The 18,325-nt window shown below is 40.1% G+C and overlaps 2 protein-coding genes across 3 annotated transcripts in view; one reads left to right on the forward strand and one right to left on the reverse strand.

Annotated features, from left to right (window-relative positions):
• zbtb46 (zinc finger and BTB domain containing 46) overlaps positions 1–5,174 on the forward strand; it is a 60,696-nt gene extending 55,522 nt beyond the window's left edge. Inside the window, exon 6 of the mRNA XM_087833520.1 lies at positions 717–5,174. Within this exon, the coding sequence (XP_087689646.1) occupies positions 717–1,157 (441 nt within the window). The 3' untranslated portion in view covers positions 1,158–5,174. The remainder of the gene's footprint in view (positions 1–716) is intronic.
• A 5,352-nt stretch (positions 5,175–10,526) lies between these two features.
• slc2a4rg (SLC2A4 regulator) overlaps positions 10,527–18,325 on the reverse strand; it is a 34,307-nt gene continuing 26,508 nt past the window's right edge. Inside the window, exons 6-9 of one of the 2 annotated variants that reach the window (XM_006796341.2) lie at positions 16,885–17,158; positions 15,703–15,843; positions 13,802–13,929; positions 10,527–12,481 (exon numbers count right to left, since the gene is read on the reverse strand). In XM_006796341.2, coding sequence (XP_006796404.2) covers positions 12,370–12,481; positions 13,802–13,929; positions 15,703–15,843; positions 16,885–17,158 — 655 coding nt within the window. In that variant the 3' untranslated portion in view covers positions 10,527–12,369. The remainder of the gene's footprint in view (positions 12,482–13,801; positions 13,930–15,702; positions 15,844–16,884; positions 17,159–18,325) is intronic. The other variant, XM_006796342.3, reaches the window with a different exon arrangement.

Raw genomic sequence — 18,325 nt, forward strand, 5'->3', positions numbered from 1 at the left:
TTACAATCATGGTCACAACCTAGCTCACAATTTAAGTAAATAAGGCCCCAGTCACAGAGACCTAAAGAGTGGTCCAAAACCATCTCATAATCACCGATCGTGAGTGAAAACATTTGTATTTCCTGACTGGTTATTAGTGGTTGCTGGAGGTTGATGGTAAATGAAAATTGCCAAAGCCCCAAGCACACAGGTCTACAGACTGGTCAATGACCCCCCTGGCAGTCACCTGTTGCCAGCAAATAAATTGTATTCCTCTTCCTCTTTATTTATTCAGTCACTAGCATATTGCTGCAGGGTGGCTGTAGCTCAGGAGGTAGAGCAGGTCACCTACTGATCGGAAGGTTGGAGGTTCGATCCCAGGCTCCTCCAGTCTGCATGCCAAGTATCCTTGGGCAAGATACTAACCCCAAGTTGCTCTCCGATGCGTCCATTGGAGTATGAATGTGTGTGAATGTAGCTAGAAAAAGCACTAAGTATAGATAAAGTGCTTGTGAGAATGGGTGTGACTGGGTGAATGTGGCATGTTGTATAGAGCGCTTTGAGTACTCCGGGAGAGTAGAAAAGCGCTATATAAGAATCAGTCCATTTACCATTTGTAATTTGAATGGATTCACATTCAGTTTCAGCTGTGAAGTTGGACCTTTTAACTTTGGTGCAGGCTTTTGCTCTTCCACTTGGAATTTAAAAATTTTGCAAAAATGTTGTGTTTCCCACAGGTCCACAGCAAAGACAAGAAGTACGTGTGTAAAGTCTGCAGCCGAGTCTTCATGTCAGCAGCCAGTGTTGGAATCAAGCATGGCTCCCGCCGCCACGGCGTCTGCGCTGATTGCTCTGGCAGAGGCATGGCCGCACTCCTGGACCACAATGGCGAGGTGGGTGGCGATATCTCTCCGGAGGAGGAGCTGTATCCTGGCGACCGTTTCCACGATGACCAAGCAGAGTGTGATGGAGATGGAGAAGGGGAGGAGGAGATGATGGTCGAAGGGGACGGAGAGATGCTGGGAGAAGGGGAGGAAGACAGAGGGAAGTGGAAGGACTCAGGGATGACCGCTGAGACGCACGGAACGCTGGACAATGAGAAAGAGGAGAGTGACTCCTCGGCACAGGAGGGGGAACAGCAGAATGGGAGCGAGAAGGACTTTGCCTGGATCTCATAGAGTCTGTCCGGCTCCTGTTAGTGACCCATCGACCGATCTCTGAAGATCTTTTGTGATCTCTCAGGCAGAATCCTCTGCTCTCTTTACCCATTCGTCCCACTTGGGGCAGGCCTTCCTTTGAGTGGAAATGCTGTAGGGTGATGCGCGACAATGATCTAATACCATTACGAGTAACACTTAAATGCACACATACCGACATGCACACACTTTTACCACACACACACGCACACACACACACGCACGCTCTTCTCAACCTTGACTGCCATAGTAGAGGAAGAGATGGCTCAGTGCAAGGCTTTTTCTGCTTACCTCCTTTACTTCTGATGCAGTGTTTTTGTGTTATTTTTCTCGAGGGTTCAGGCCAGAGTCCAGTAGTTTTCTACTCTGTCAAAACAGGAATCAATGGCGGCGCTGCCAAGGACATGGCCAACGCCAGACTGCTATGTATGTTTGCCATCACAATCATCATGGAAATCAAGGCTCACTGACAGTGTAGGGAAATAGCCAGGAGGAAGGCTGTCTTGGTCTTATAACTATGACTATAATGCTTCTGGGAAAAGTGTCTCCCTATGAGTGAAGGGGGGGTCTAAATCTATTGCAAAGCTACGTGTGTCAGAGGACCGGGCAGCCCAATGGCACATTGTTGAGTCCTACTGCCACAGACTTGCACTTTAATGACAACTGACTCCTATCAATACCCTGAACCCGTGGTTTACATTTTTGATCTGATCTTTACTTACCTAAACAACTCGGTGACCGCACCTACCTTTAAGGATATACTTTATGTCCTCTTGACTGTTATCACGAAATAGAAATCACTGAATCTTTGTGCAGATTGCTGTTTATATAGCCTATGCCTTTCAGTGGGGTCCTTAATCTTTTCTTCACTTAAGTTTACCGCCTGGTTTCTATTGATCCATTCCAAGAAATACTGGAGTTTTGAGAAATGTACATAAAGTTTTGTTTTGGTTTTGGGGTTGTTTTTTTGGGGGGGGTGGAAATTTAAAAGGGGACTGTAGGCTGTGCGAGACAGAGAGAGACAGAGAGACCGAAAGATGCTTTTTAGCGTTTCAGCCGTCTTCACCCACAGAGTGGACATCAGTTTCTGCTTCCTGTTTTTAAAATCAATTCAAGCACACAGTGGATGCTCTACACTAATAACTCTTTCCTTCTCTCTCGCTTTCTCTGGTCCAGATTCTCTCACACTGGAGGTTGTGACGATAGGACCTGAGAGCAAAGTCTCTCACACTTAAGGAGGAGCTGCCTTTGTGTAAATTTTTTTTGGTTTGTTCGTTTGCTGTGTGCGCGTGCGTGCGTTTTAAGTGAGTCATGTAATTCCACTTGCTGGAATCAGAATATGCAGACTCTTTCCACGATTCTTTTGCTGATATGCTTTCTCTGGCTTTGCAAGGTTAAAAAAAAAAGAAGAATTGCAGAATTGTGCTTGGAATTCAGAGTTTGCTATTTGCAGAGAGTGTAATTTGACTTTGTTTTATTTGACAGCTATTTATTGAGAAACCTGTTTGTTTATTTGTGGATTCCTAATTTTCAGAAGTCCTTCCCTTGCTCTCGCCCTCTCTGTACGTGTTGAGTGGAACAGGATGGCTGCTTGTATGCAAGGATGAGTGTCCAGTGTCCAAAAGATATTCTATATTCAGTTCTTAAGATTATTTCCATGTTTTGTTTTGTTTTTTGGTTTGTTTTCGGCAAAGTTGACAATTCAAGTGAGTCAGATGACATGTCTTATTATTATGAATATCAGAACTATGATTACTTGTTGTTGATGTTACTATTATTAATTATTATTAAGTGCTGGATGCTAAGCTTTATGGTGTGTTCTTTTTTTTTGATATTTTATATCTTGTATAAGAAAAAAAAAAGCTTTTATACTTTGCCTTGTTGTGGACAGCAAGCCATGGGGCTTTTATCAATCTTTTATTGTGCCAGTTTATGCTTTCTCTGTCGTATTTGCTTTTATTTTTATTTTAATTTCTTTTTCTTTCTTTTTTTTACCAGGGGGGAAAACACATTCACTGTCAAACATCTCTGTTAGATATTGATTGAAACATGTATTCAGCACATGCTTTTGCATCACTAATGTACACTAATTGATTAATATCGAACCAAAAACAATCTAGTAATTTGTATACATAAAGTGCTTTTGTTTCACGGTCTGTGTGTGCAGGTGCTTCTGGATTTATTGTTGTGGTAAACAGTTTTGTTGTTGGGTTGTTTTTATTTTTTTGAACCTGTCATTATTCGTCACAGTTTGGAAAAACAAAAAACAAAAAAGTGCACGTTATGGTGTTATTGTGAATATGAAGGGCTGTGTGAAAGGACCAGCTAGCTTTTGAAGACCGCATCTTAAAACCAGGCTGATTCTTTTTTCTTTTCTTTTTTTCTGGCTACTGCTGTGTCTCACGCCTTTGATGACACGCAATCAAGTAGAAATGCAGTGTGCAGACGAAACACGTCTATCGGACAGTAGAGCGTTGAGTCCACATGCTGTATTCCTATATGTCAGTGCTTTCCTGGCTTGACCCCAGTTCATTTACATAAAGGGAAAGAGTGCTGCAGTAGTAACTCTGGGAAACATTTTGTTGCCAGTGCTGGTCGCACACATTTGGCCTCTTCTGTAGGTGCCATGGACTGCACTTCCCATCAGCCCCTGCTGAGAGACTCTCAGTACAGTGAGATTTGTGATGCTTTCTTTATGTCTGACAGATATCTTTATTTTATTTGCATTATTTATTGTGCTTTTGTTTGACCCATTTATCAAACAGTTGTACTTTTCTGGGGTGGAAAAAAAAAGAAGAAAGACAATGGGGTAGAATATGTTTATGAATGTCAAGGGTGGGTGTGGAAGGAGCCCATAATCGGTGGCAAATCTCTGTCCTGTGGTGCTGTTTTGGCCCCTGAGAGGCATCTGGATGTATGTGTGACTCCCCCGGCCCCCGCGCTCTTCTCACGATCTGTACTGTACGTCTTCTTCCTCATTCTGGGTTGTACTTCAGGAAAACGTCTGCCATCAACCCCTCAATATGTGCCTCAATGACATTTCACCTGTGTGCTTGCAAGAGTGTTTGTTTCCAAGAGACGACTGAATATTTGTAACTCAATGGATAGAGATTATCGAGATGTGACCGATCAGATTAGAGGGCCGAAACATTCGAGGATTTTGAAAACTTCAAAGAGACAAATCATGATGGGCGACCAGATTCTCCTTCCCACCGTGTGTTGATGACCTTTTGTGCCCTGATTCTGTGGTCTTAACTGCATGCCTATGTTCATTTTGTCATACCAAAGCGGCATCTTCGGCATCTGCACACAACTGTCTCATTCCACACGATGCAAAACTGGAACTTTTTTGCTCTATTGCAGATGAATATGGGTATTCTTAGACATGTACAAATTGCAATCCTCATTTAGCCTGTATAGCTTGATTCACACGTGCAAATCATGAAGCCATAGATATGGGTATATCTATATTATACTATATTTCAAAATTGGCGCTTTTTACTTTAGATTTTGTTCTTCTACTAAGAGTGATGTGTGTATACCTTCATATATATAAATTTATATTACTATTATATATTATTTATTTTCTCCCTCAAGTTTCAGAGGGTCTCTGATTTGTAAAAGGTCGCACTTGAAGCTTGAGGTTTGTTTATTTTCATTGGGAATATTGTTCAATATGATGCTGACTTTATATTATCATAATCCTGTGTTTGTAACAAAATGTGCTAAATAATCAAAAAAAAACCTGTCCTGTTTTTACACCTGTTTTGTTTTGGGCAGATTTTAAGTGCTCTTGTGCTGATATTTTTTTGGTTGATAGTACTGATCACAAAACATTTTTACAGTCAACCATGAGCCTCCTGTTTTGATGTTGGGACAGGCCCGCCAGCCGTCCAAGCCTCTTTCTAATTCATGTTTAGTGGAAGAATTAGCTTGACTATTATTTGCAAAAACCAATCAGTCTCAATAAATTTTGAAATTGCTGCTGTAAAGAAGTGACCAGTGTGTGCTGTGCCTTTTGTTTTCATGAACACAGCTAATAGCAATGGTGCTGTCACACCACCTGTTGTCCACAAGGGGGAGGAATACACAAGTCAAAAGACAGCCGAGGTAGCAAAAGCAGAAGGAATGAATCCACTGTTGCCTTTGAAAGACTGCTCATCATAAACTTACACTTCGATAGTCACAGTCATCTTCATATAAACAAATGAACCCGATGACAAGGCTGCTTCCATTTAGGTTTTATTTTCCTTTCTGTCACATTACATCACAGAGATCACATTATCGACATCATACATGTTTCATCCATCTTTCCAAGCTCTCGTCATAAGCTTGACATTCACACAAATACTCCTTGAGTGCACCACTCCTCAGAAAGTGCTTCCTCCATGTGCGTGGGACTGCTGATGAGGACCAGAGGCCAAGCCCACACACAGGAGAAATCTTGCCCTCCAGTGAAGACCCAAGACTGACGTCAAGTTTCCCACAAAATGCTCTTAGCACTGTGTGTTTGTGTGTGTTACGGGCTGCAATGAGCATTTTTACATCTGGTGAAAAACAGACTACATCAGCCTTGGGTTATTGGATACTTGGAGGGGAAATCTAACACATAAAACCCTTCAGTGTTGTATCTCCTAACGAAAAAGAAAAAAAGGGGGGGAAATGAGCGATACTAGACATGCAAAATAACCTCAAACTCAACCAGACAATCAATCAATCAATCAATCAATCGAGAAATAAAAAGCAAAAGGTTGGTTTTTATGCCAGCCAGCGTAAGGCTCAGTAAAAACACGAGATGGTACGGGGAAAAAATAGGTCATCGGATGAGAGAAGTGACAGACGGGGTAAACTCCCAGACAAACAACACAGCAAAATAGTAGAAGAAGCAGAGAACTGTGTAGAGCTGCCATTGCAATGCATTACATTTGATTTGGAAGGAGATCTATTGGCTTTGCTGCTGCTGGTTTACAGACGACATTCACAAAAGCACCACATCAATTTTGACGTAATTGAAAAAAACAAAAAAAGAACAAAACAACAGCAAAACAAAGGCTTTCTGATGCACATTTCAAGGGTTTAGTTTAGCTTAATATACTGGGTAAAGGCTTGGGTGTGACCACAATAAAGCTGGACAGGACAAGAACAGGAAGTGGAAACGGTGATCAGGGAAGTCGCTGTAGTAAAAAGGAAGTGGAAAGGATATGTTTTTTTGTTTTTTGTTTGTTTTTAAGTGAGCAGTTGGAAGACACTAAAAGCATGCCGTCTATTGGAATGTGCAAGGCAGGATCAAAAATTTCCATGGTGCCCCATGACGAAGGTTATCCTGCCTAACAAAAAACTTAACATCAAATCCACAAACAACACCTCTGACAATGATAACCACACATATTCAGAAAAAAAAAAAAAAGCCAGGGTAAAAGAACAGCAACGGTGTGAACGTCACCAAAAAGCAAGTTAGTTCTTGTTCCATTGTAAAGCGTTTCATTGCACAAAATAGGATAGTAAAGCAATACTGCAAGGTCGTGCCATTTTATATGATTTAGCACTGCGGCAACAGCTGTCTGTGGGTGTTAAAGATTTGGATACCAAAAATCAGGACATGTTAAAGGTTCACTACAGGCAGTAAAAACTAGCCAGCAACTATTACAACAACAACAAAAAAAAGACTTTATACTTTTTTTTATAGGTTTTACATTCAACATGTTTTGTTTTTCTCCCCTTTGCCTCTAAGCTACAATATACATTGAATCTGTTCACTATAACTTCTCAAACAACTTTAAAAATGAAAGAAAAACATTCGGTACTGTAAAAAAAAATTCCTTTTCATATGACAGTTACAACAAACAAAAGAAAAGCGATATATGGAAGAAAAAAAAAACAACCTCACGGTTCTCTTTATGTTGCATATGTACAAGAAAGCCCTGAAAATGCAAAAAACCATCTATATCGTCACTGCTTTCCATCTACTGCAAATGAGCACACCCACAAACAGTCAACTTCCATCTCCATCTCTCATTATGTAGCTGAAAAGGGGTAATGGCTGATCTTGTCACCACAAATGTTTTCTTATCTAACACAAGAGCAATTTTGTACCCATGTTTTTACCCAAGATTCACTCAAAGAACAAAACTCCTAATAAAACAAGTCTAGGAACTTACCCTCACACGCCAGTTTAGTGCAACTTAAGAAAAAACAAAAAACCTGCCTCTGTGGCAGGCAGAGGGTCATACTAGCTTAACATGTGCTAAAAGTCCCATTCTCTGCCAGCTAAAGCGCTGGCCTGTAACCGCCGTTGGTGGAATCTGAAAGTGCACTGCGGATGGGGAGGAGAGAGAGAGAGAGAGAGAGAGAGAGAGAGAGAGAGAGAGAGAGAGAGAGAGAGAGAGAGAGAGAGAGAGAGAGAGAGAGAGAGAGAGAGAGAGAGAGAGAGAGAGAGAGAGAGAGAGAGAGAGAGAGAGAGAGAGAGAGAGAGAGAGAGAGAGAGAGAGGAAGAGCTAAAATGGGGTGCATTTGACACTAACCCAAAGCTCAACCAAGGATACAAAATAAAAAAAGTGGTATCCAGCACTAATAACATATGTACATGTTACTTTTTTCAGCAAAATGTAAAGAAGCAGGAACTTGTTTTTAAGTAAAGGAAGCACAAGGCTGAGCTTTGTGGATAAAAATTGTATTGTGAAAAGAAACTCCAGGCAATAAAACACTGTAAAGCATTTGTTATCAATCTGATAATGTGTAGCTACTGGCTAAAACTGGTGTTTTCCCATCACTGAGACAAGGCTGGTGCTGCGTTCATCCCTTGGCACTCTTCCAAGGAAAGGCAAAGTGACTACCGAGTACCTCACTGTACTTCCAGTACCACGCTCCTAAAGCTGGCAGCACTGCCGTGTTTAGTACAACAACTCTGACACAGAGTGCAAGACACTGACTCTCATTATCACGTGCTAATAATGGGGAACCGCAGAGGTTCGCGACCCCTGCCCCTGACACCCCATTTATTCCATCAGGCAGTGACGATACGCCTCCCACCCACGACCCCGCCCAAAACAAAATACCCCTTTCACTTAAAAAGTTTCGTATATAAAATTTTCAGTTATAAAAACATGTCTTTGCACAGTGCAACCTAGTGCAACTTGATTAGTTCAGTATATCTTTTCCTTTTTGTGTTCTCTTCATTGGCACTTGGTGAAATGGTTAAATTTCTGACGTTAGAGGCCTGCTGACCTAGCTTATGTGAGATGCCACTGGAATAATGCTTTCCTTTTAAAAGGTGGGGAAATTAAAGTTCAATAACAACAATAAGTGCTCGTGTGTGTTTAATGCTTGAAGGGGGAAGTGCTACCATACACAGTGGGGGAAATTATTATTTCATCCCTTGCTGTATTTACAAGTTTGCTCACTTACAAAGAAATAAACAGTGGCTAATTTTTAAGGGAGAATACCAACCAACCCAAAAAAAAAAAAAAAACAAAAAAAAAAAATCCCCCCCCAAAAAAACCAACATTACATAAACATCATAAATTTATTTACAATCAGTGAGTGAAATAAGCATCTCCTACAACCCAGCCAGAGTTCGGGCTCCAACAGATAGGCTATGTGCCCATGTGGCATACAGATTACAGCCAATCAGTTAGAGATAGTCCTTTATCTCCACTGATTGGCTGCACTAGACCTGCGCTAGGCTGGAATGAGCTACAAGACCATCAGTAGGAAGGTTGGTGAGAAACTGCTGGTGTGATTCTTGGGAAATGGAAGAACTATAAAATGACTCAATCGCCCTCAGTCTGGAGCTCCTTGCAGGATCCTGCCTCACAGCGTGAGGATGATCATGAAAAAGGTGGTGGATTAGCCCAAAACTACACGTGAAGAGTTTGTTAATGATCTGAAGACAGTTGGGATCACAGTCACCAAAATTACCATTGGTAACAAACTAGTACGCTGTAATAGACTGAAATGCTGCAGCACCTACAAGGTCCCCCTGCTCACGTAGGCACATGTACAGACCCATCTTAAGTTTGCCAGTGAACATCTAAGTGATTCAGAGCAGGTTTTGGAGAAAGTGCTGCAGTGAGGCATCAACGCAACCTGTCATGTTTGGAGGAACAGAAATGCTGAGAATCACTCAAAGAAAACCCCCCCACAATCAGAGAACATTATGCTTTGGGGCTGTCTTTCTGCTAAGAGCACAAGGCAACTTCACCGCATTAAAGGGGCCAATGGACAAGGATGTGTACTGTAAAATCTTGGAAGCCAGAACACTGAAGATGGCTCGTGGATGAGTCTTGCAGCATGACAATGACCCAAAATATACCGGCAAGGCAACAAATGAATGGAGTGGCCTAGCTAGTCTCCAGACCTCAGTCCTAGAGAAAATCTGTGGAGGGAACTGAAGCTGAAATTGAGCTTTAAAGTGCCAAACAGAGGCCAAGAAAACTGAGTGGATTTAGAGTTTCTGTAAAGAGGAGTGAGCCAAAATCTCTCCTGAGATGTGTGCAAACCTGGTGACCAACTACAAGTAACGTCTTACTGCTGTGCTTGTCAGCAAGGGTTTGTCCATTGAGTACTAAGTCATGTTTTACATGCGAACTTTTATGTAATGTGGGTTTTTTTGGTTGATATTCTGTCTGTCTCCATTAAAATGTAACTACCATAAAAATCAGTTCATTCCTTTGTAAGTGAGTGAACTCAGGAGATAAAGTAATTGTTTCTCTCGCTCTAATGTGGCATCAGCCAACAACAGACAGCACATGCGACTCTGCGATGACAAAGGACAGCACAGGTGTTTCTATGGCGACAGATGTCTGAAGTCATCCTGTACCTCAGTCAAGGAGACTGTTCAAAGATTGCATTCTCATACGGAGGACAGGCACTCTGTTTGTCATACATTTCTACTGAGATCAGGTAAAGGCAGTGTCGCTTAGAGAGTCGAGGGCATGCTGCAGAGCTGCATATAAAATCTGCTATCAATAAACACAGAGTTGAATCTCAAAAAAGAAAAAGAAAAAAGAAAAATATACATCTGTTTTATGTCTCTGAGAGAAAAAAAGTTACCCGTTAAAAGTTTTTTCTTCTTAATGGAGTTGGGTTGTATCAGAATTAGCAGTCCAAAGAATAGGAGATATTACAAACTGCACAGAAGATCCAGCAACACTTTCAACAGTCACATCCTGACACATGGGTCAACCATAAGAGCTCACTTTCAGACTTTACCTTCTTTTCTGTGAAAGTAGGTGAAGTTTTGCCAGAAACCTTTATTTTGTCACTAAGAATGTCGGTACTTTTATTTGGCTCAGTGGTTAATGGGAAGTATCTTTAGAAGATTATCTTTAATCTCAGTCATCTAAAAGCCAGCTCTGAGAAACCTGATGAGAGATGTACACTATGAACGGGGAAGGGGAATATGCGTAAATAATAATGTACTCTTAACAATTGTTCCTGATTTTTAAAAAAAAATAAAAAATATCAAAAACAGATCACTACATAGACTACTCGTGTCATTTATTTGTCAATTACAAGTGCTTTTTGCCCATGAAGCTCACAATTTAAAGCTAGTTAACCTTTAAACAGGGACAACCTAAAAAATATCTTGTTTTTATTTTGCTCTCTGTTGCTTATTTCAGATAAATGGGATTTTAAGACGTAACCATTTACTTTAAATTTCCAGTAGTGATGTAAAACGTCCTTATAGGGGCTATGTTGAGCAGAAAAAAAGAACAATAAAGAATTTAACCTTCTAAAAATCTACCACTTATATTTTATCTAAAGCATGGAAACGTTGGCCTCTCCTTTACTCTTATAGGCCTAATCTGAAAAGTAAGACTTCATTTTGGTAAAATATTGCTACATTAATTGTTTACATAAATCAGTCAATCTACAAAAACCCTGCCCCGCACTGACTTGACTTAATCCTGCTTATTTATTTCCAAATGTTACACCAGAGCAAAAGATAATTTCAGACCTATGAAATTAACTCTGGTGTGCAATGCTGGTTAATGCCAACTATTCCAAATATGGCAGAGTGAGTAACCTGTCCACTTAAAACTGTAAGAAAATGAATTAGAACGCCTGATTGTGATCATTAGGTGGCAAACAAGTCAGATAATAAGTCAGACTGTAAATTAAAGTTTCAAAGGGCAGTTCTTATTCACGTATCGTCATGGTAAACAATCTCTTTAAGAGCATCAGCTGTTAGAAGAAAAAACTAGCAAGACAGATGACCATCAATCCTGCAACTCTGCCAATTGCACAGTGAATCTACTTGTTGCGTCAGCAACTCATTGCTGAAAATAAACTACACAGTATAAGAAACAGATGTCCACTTTTTTTGTTACCGTGATACTTTAAAAGAAGGTGCATATTTCTAAAAGTAGAGAGAAGAACAGAGGGAAATACATATCTTGAAAACATTTTGGTGCATCACAGGAAATATTTTTGTACCACTTAGTGTGAAGGGTTTTTGTGCAGCTTTGCAAAACAAATATAGCTGTTTGGCTACTCTGAATCTGTGTAACAAACTAGTTGTTTGATACTGGACAAAACGCATTTTGACATGCAGTCAGCCAGACTGCTGAAGACAGAGATGGTAGAGCTTACGCCAAATCTGCTGGCTGTAAGTGAACAGGATTTTTGCACCTGGTAGGTTTGGAGTCCCTTAAACAGTGACACTGAGAAACAGATATGCTACAGAAATCTTACAAAGCACATCAGGTGTTAACCCATGATCCGACTCAAAAACAGTAGCTTGCATGATGCTCTTCTGATAAACAACAGAGCATACCCAAAAGCTTATTTGTAGTCTTTAAACAATGCCTTGAGTTGAAGCAATTTGAAAACAAAAACTCAAATCAAAAGGCTTATAATCGAATTTAAATGTTTCTTTTTTTCTTTAACTCAACAGAGTGAAAATGTTTCAGTCTTAGAACAAAGTATCCAAACCTGCATAAAGATGTATTTTTTTTTCTCTCTCTCTCGAGAAGTTTTTTTTTAAATGTTTGTTTTGAAGCATCAATTTTGTTTTGTCTTTGTGTTTGGAAACGGAAAAGAGTGAAGGCAAAAACCCCTGCTGGGCTGGAGGAAGCAGTGCTGAGAACTCCATTGTGAAGAGACTCCCCTTATTTCCTCAGTGGAAGTGTCCACCTCGCTGTCGCTCCTAGAGGGGAAGAGCTCATATCGCAGACCGAGGAAGGGGACTTTATTAGTCGGTGAATCTCTGACAGGCCTTTTTCCAACGACAGGCTGTGCACCACATGTCTCTCTTCTCCATGCCGTACACCTTTCGGCACTTCTTCGCCTCCCCACGGGGTTTCCTTGGTAACAGCAGATGTGACAGCATAAGGACATGCACATAGACATCCAGACACACACATGGGCAAACGGCATACATATACGTACAATGTGCTTAAAGGTGAGTGGGCACAGTATCTCTCTTTTAAATAATTCAGTGATTCAGTACAAGAACACCATTTTTGAAGAGGCTGACATTATTATACCTATACACATGTAATATCTGACATGGTTCAGCACCTTGAAGAGTAACACAGGCTTTTGGCGGTGCACTATTATAATTACACATATTATCCAAACGCCATTATAAGAATTTAAAACAGTCAAACTACTTATCAGCAGAATTAAATACTCAGCCCAATAACATCACACTGGTACGAATGTAATCACATTCACACATTCACGTTTCAGAAAGTATATTAGTGCAAGCAGCAGTTTTATTCATTTAACCTACTGTGACCCACTGAAATGATAATAGCTTTGTAGCTACAATAGCCACAATTTTTCATTTTAGTTCCCAGCCTGAGGAGTTTGCATGGACTTCCTGCAGACTCCTCTAAGGGAACTAATGGGAAGTGTGTTGAAAGCATAGACAATTAAAAAAGGTGGACGTAGGTACCATGACGTCACCAACTGGTTTCTGAAGTCCAGTTTTACACCCTTGAAATGAGCGTTTCTTGCCATCTGACAAGGAGGGGCACGTCTAACTGTGAAACCATGTGCTTTGTCAGCTATTGACTTGTGTTTTACAAGTTGTTAGCCAATGACTACGCAGTTTCATACCACAGATAATGCTCCATTTTTTACAGTATGGCCAAGATTTTCAAAATCTTATTTTTTTAATTCAGTATAACCTAAAACAGGTGAGTGAGCCCATAAACCCACCAGGAAAGTACTTACAAAGGTCAAAACAGAGAATAATTTTTCCATAGATTTCTATAGAACCATAAGTCTTTTAGCAACCACAGCTTTTGCCATCTGGTGGCCTTTAGATAGAATGCAGGTTTAATTTTTATAACCCAGATGCTACGTAGATGCTTTTTACTGTATATATTTGTAAGCAAAAGTAAGAAAAAAAATGCAAAAGAAAGAAAAGATTTCACATTTGATACCAAATGCTGAATCTGCAAACACAGAGAGAAAGAGACAGTCATTCACACTCCCATCCACACCTATAACCAATTTATAACACCTTTAGAACACACACGCACACTTCACACAGAAAAGCACCAGCTGACCAACAGTTTAAAATCCCAAACATTCTTCCTATGAAGCAAAAGTACTTTTAGTACTTTGACTCAAGCAGACTTAATCAGCACTCAAAGTAAATTGTGGATGCATACCTGGCTCCTTGTGTTGATTTAGGCGATGGCATAATCAGTGGGTGGTTCTTGTTAACAGTGGCGTGTGAGCTAGGTGCTGGCTGCCGCTTTTCTCCAATGCTAACTGTACGAACATGAGTTGTTGCCCCCTGTAAAAGAGTCATAAGTCAGTTGCTCAATATCATACTGACAGAGAGCAGACCAGCTTCATCAAGAGAAATGATCAGATATCAAATACTGATTGAACAGACACATGATGTTTATGCAGTTACAACCACATAATGATGACAGCTGAAAAACAGAAAGACACAACCTGGATTTTTCTGCCCTTGTCTTAATGAACTACACTACCTTAGTGTAGCACAAGACCACACCGTGTCACTCCTGTTAGTTAATAATAGGACAAAAAAGAACAATTGGATAACACAAGATTTGAACAATGTCAGCTGGTCTGATGATTGAATTTCTGCTGCCTGCAGATCGTAGAGTGTGATTTCGGCTTAAACAGCATGAAAGCATGCCGCCTTCTATCACTGGACTCCTGAGAAACTTTTTAAAATTCATCACTTCAACAAAGCCTTCAACCTCTAGACTTTTTGATTATTTATACTCTTTTGTAAAGTGTCCTTGGGTTTCTTGAAAGGTGCTATACAAATCTAAATTATTAATATTAATATTAAATCAACAGTTCAGGCTGCTACTGATGGTGTAATGGTGTGTTGCTATACTTGGGTTCCATAGTATCAAACTAATCATAACTAAAACAGCATGACATGAGTATTGCTGAGTATTGTTTCTGATCACGTCAATCTCTTCAGGATTCTGGTGAACCAATTCTATCATGACTGCTTCCAGTAAGATGATGCAGCATGTCACAAAGGTCAAATCATCTCAAAGTGGTTTCTTAAACAGTTCTTTGTATTCAAAGGGCCTCCACAGTCATCAGATCTCAATCCAATAGAGGTAGTGGGACATGGTAGAGATTCACATCATGGATGTGCAGCCAACAAATCTGCAGCACCCGTAGGATGCCATCATGTCAATATGCACTAAAATGTCAGAGGGATGTTTCCATCACCTCATTGAATCTATGCCATAAAAAAATTTGGCACTTCTACAGACAAAAGAGAGCAACGCAGTGCTAGCAAGGCGTACCTAATAAAGTGGCAGGTGAACATACTGTTCAGTGGTCTGAGCACCCTTTGGCAAATTACATATATTTCTTTGCATTTTAATGCAGAATTAATGTTCATTTGACATACCCAAAGAAATTCAAAATACAACAACAATATACCAATCTAAAAAGTAATTTTGTTATGTCTATGTTTCTCATTGTTTTTGCTTACTAAGAGCAACAAGATCACTTTGTGGAGCAGTGTACTGTGCAACACCTATAAAACACACACACACAGGTTTATCACAAATATATAAATGACATTTAAATTTTGCATTTGTTTGGTTCAGACACTGGCACGAGCATGACTTAAAAGTTCTCTGCAACACAACCGTGACAAACAGGGGAAACTGCCTTTCCATAATTACTCTGCTCCTTCTTCCAGCTCCAATTTTTCCTACCAGTGGGAAAGCTACCACTATCTACAGTGGAAGACAAAAGAACTCTGCTTTTCTTTTGCTGGTTGTGCAATCAAGCCTTCATTCAAAGTGGTGGCAAACTCTGTTGGTATCATGTTGTAGCCATTGCACTGAGCAAACAAATTGTATTAGATAATGATCATTTGAAACCAACAGAGTCCTCAACTGCTTTAGGTACAGAAACAAAGACTGACACTTCTCTGTATAAAAAGAACATAGCGTAAAGAAGCAAGGACAGAAAAACAAAAAAGTGAAAAAAGCTTCCATGAAAAGAGCAGTGGAGAAGTTATGATGAAGTTAAAAGGGTTGTGAGATAAAGCCTCACTCACCGGGATGCCTTTAAAAATGACAGGAGGGGACTGCCACGACACACTGATGCCATTGCCAGTCCCAGTTCCAGGCCCGATCCCATTACCACTGCCTATCCCAGCCAGCTCAGGACCCACTGGGATACTCACTGGAGCGGTGGCCTGGAACATGGACAGCCACCCCACATAGCCAGGAGAAGACACAACAGAAACGAGAAGAGACGGGAAATGAGCAAAGAGAAACAGAAAATGAGAGATCACAGAGGGAATAGGTTGTATAAATTAGAAAGGAAGGCATATCTTCAGCTTTTAATCTGAAAGGTGCCTTAAACTAAATACTGATCACAAATGTACAACAAAACTGCTATAATTTTTTAATTCACACAAATAAAAAGATTTGAGTGAAAACTTTAGTTAACCAAAACTGGCAGGCACTTGCAAAATATTGCACAAACGGCAGTATAAGGAATAGCAGGAAGAATATGAAGTTAGGATAAATAAAAGAGTGCACATACAGTACAATACAGAGAAAATGAAGTAGTCCTATTCAGTTTCTTTGCATAAAAGAAACATCGCAGTTTCTTTAATATGTGTATTCAGTTGTCATGGCAACTAAAAGTGTGATCCTACCTGAAGCCAATGAAAAGGACTGAATTCTGTGAATTCCTAAAGTATTTAAACTTTAACCAAACTTCCAGCTGACACCATGTAATTTTACCTTCAAGGACAGGTCAATAGAAACGGCACATAGACAGGCAAGGAAGACCAGTGAGAAGAGGTTTAAGAAGGCACAGACACCTAAAACAGGACTACACCATGATCTGAAAATCTAATAACTAAAACTTTTCTGATATCAAAATGAGCAAAAACTGGATTCGGACTTCATTCGTCATGTGAACTTCTGTCAATATTTGCCAGAAAGTTTTGCTTCTCTCCTTGTTACATACTCCCACACTGGCGTAGGAGCTAAGTAACTCACCCTGGCCTCTTTATTTATTCATTTATTTATTTATTTGTTTCTTTGTTTTCTCTGATTTGAAAAACTGCCTCTGCACATTCCACATATTAGAATACTGAATCCTGGATTAGTAACATGCCAAATGTTTAATGTTTTGTCTTGTTTTTTTTTTTTATTTTATTTTATTTTTTTAAATGCAGCTTCAGCTATTCTGTGTGTCTTATCTCGCGCTGAATGTGAATTACCTGGTAGGCATGGTCAGTGCGGATGTGGCAGAGTGTGGAGGGAGCTGACTGACTGAGCAGTGAAGGGGCGTGGCACTGCGAACCATTCATGTTGATGTGCTTGGAGTGAGGGACATCGGTGAGCGGTGGAGGGAAGATGGGCGGCGGACCGGCTGTGGTTGGGGAAGTGGGTGTGAGGTTGGACAAGCCCTCCGTGAGGCTGTCCATGTTGACCTCAATCTCTGAGTAGTAGAAGTCCTCTTCTCCATCACTGTAGTCAGAGTCACTGCTTCGCCTACAGGGGAAGGTTATATATTCCCGATTTAAAATAAACATTTAAATTGGTTTTTAAGATAAACTGTAAACATACAAGTGATAATGATAAGAAACCACAAACAGGCTCTCAATACATTACGACGGAATCAAGATAGACACCTAGAAACACGGATAGACAAGTTGTTGATTATAACAAAAAAAGTGTGTACTCTCTCCAACAGAAGGGGGCAGTATAACCCAGTGTGCTGCAAAGGTCCTTAAACATACAGGCTGGGAATTAAACTAACAAAAACAAAAACTAAGTACAACGCCCACAAGAGAAAATAATCCTTCGAGTAACAGTCTCTTTCTCTTAACTTAGAATTGCATAAAGGTATGAAATCGCTTTCAAGCCTTCTGTTAGTGATTTCTGATTACCCAAGGCGTACCTGCTGCACAGCAAAAACAGCCACAGCATGACTCATCAATGCCAGTTGACCATATATAATATAATGTGATGTCTTGCAAAAGAAACAACATCTCCATGCACTGTAATAAATTATGGGTTAAGCTGAGAAAAATTGGTCTTAACTGGGCAGTGCACAGCTGCAGTCATAATTATTCACCTCCATAAACTTGTGATGTGAATACAATTTATACAACATTTTTTCTTTTGTAATATTCACCTAACCTTTTATGTGCCCTTTGCGTAAGAATGTAGAATCTTCCTTCAAGCACTGCCTTTTTTGGTGTAATCAATTTAGTCTTTTGAGACAGATCATTTATCTTTGCTGTACTTGCTTCTTGGCTTAAATACCTGTATTTTCAGGATTTATATCTGCACAGCAGGTCTAACTCCCCTTAAAAAAATCTTATTTTTGAGCAGTTAGAAATTCTGACCAGAAAATGAAAATGTTTTACTTGTAAACCTTTGCATACGTTCCATGGCTGAATGGTTTTTGATAGCAAATGTGCCTGTGAGCACCTGTGCAGAGGAACAGTAATTCAATAGCCCAGCTGGACACCATCCAAACTGTGGCAATGTGTGTCACTTTTCTTGTCTTACCACACTATTTTAAAATCACAAGGTATGGGAGTATTATCTGGAGCTGCAGAAAAGAGATTACTAACACAAACAGAAAACACAGCTTTAAACAATGACAGCTTCACAAAAAAGAATATCCGTGTGATCTCTTGAGATTATAAA

Source organism: Neolamprologus brichardi, chromosome 20, assembly GCF_056152115.1.
Source record: "Neolamprologus brichardi isolate AB-2024 chromosome 20, ASM5615211v1, whole genome shotgun sequence".
Taxonomy (NCBI): Eukaryota; Metazoa; Chordata; class Actinopteri; order Cichliformes; family Cichlidae; genus Neolamprologus; species Neolamprologus brichardi.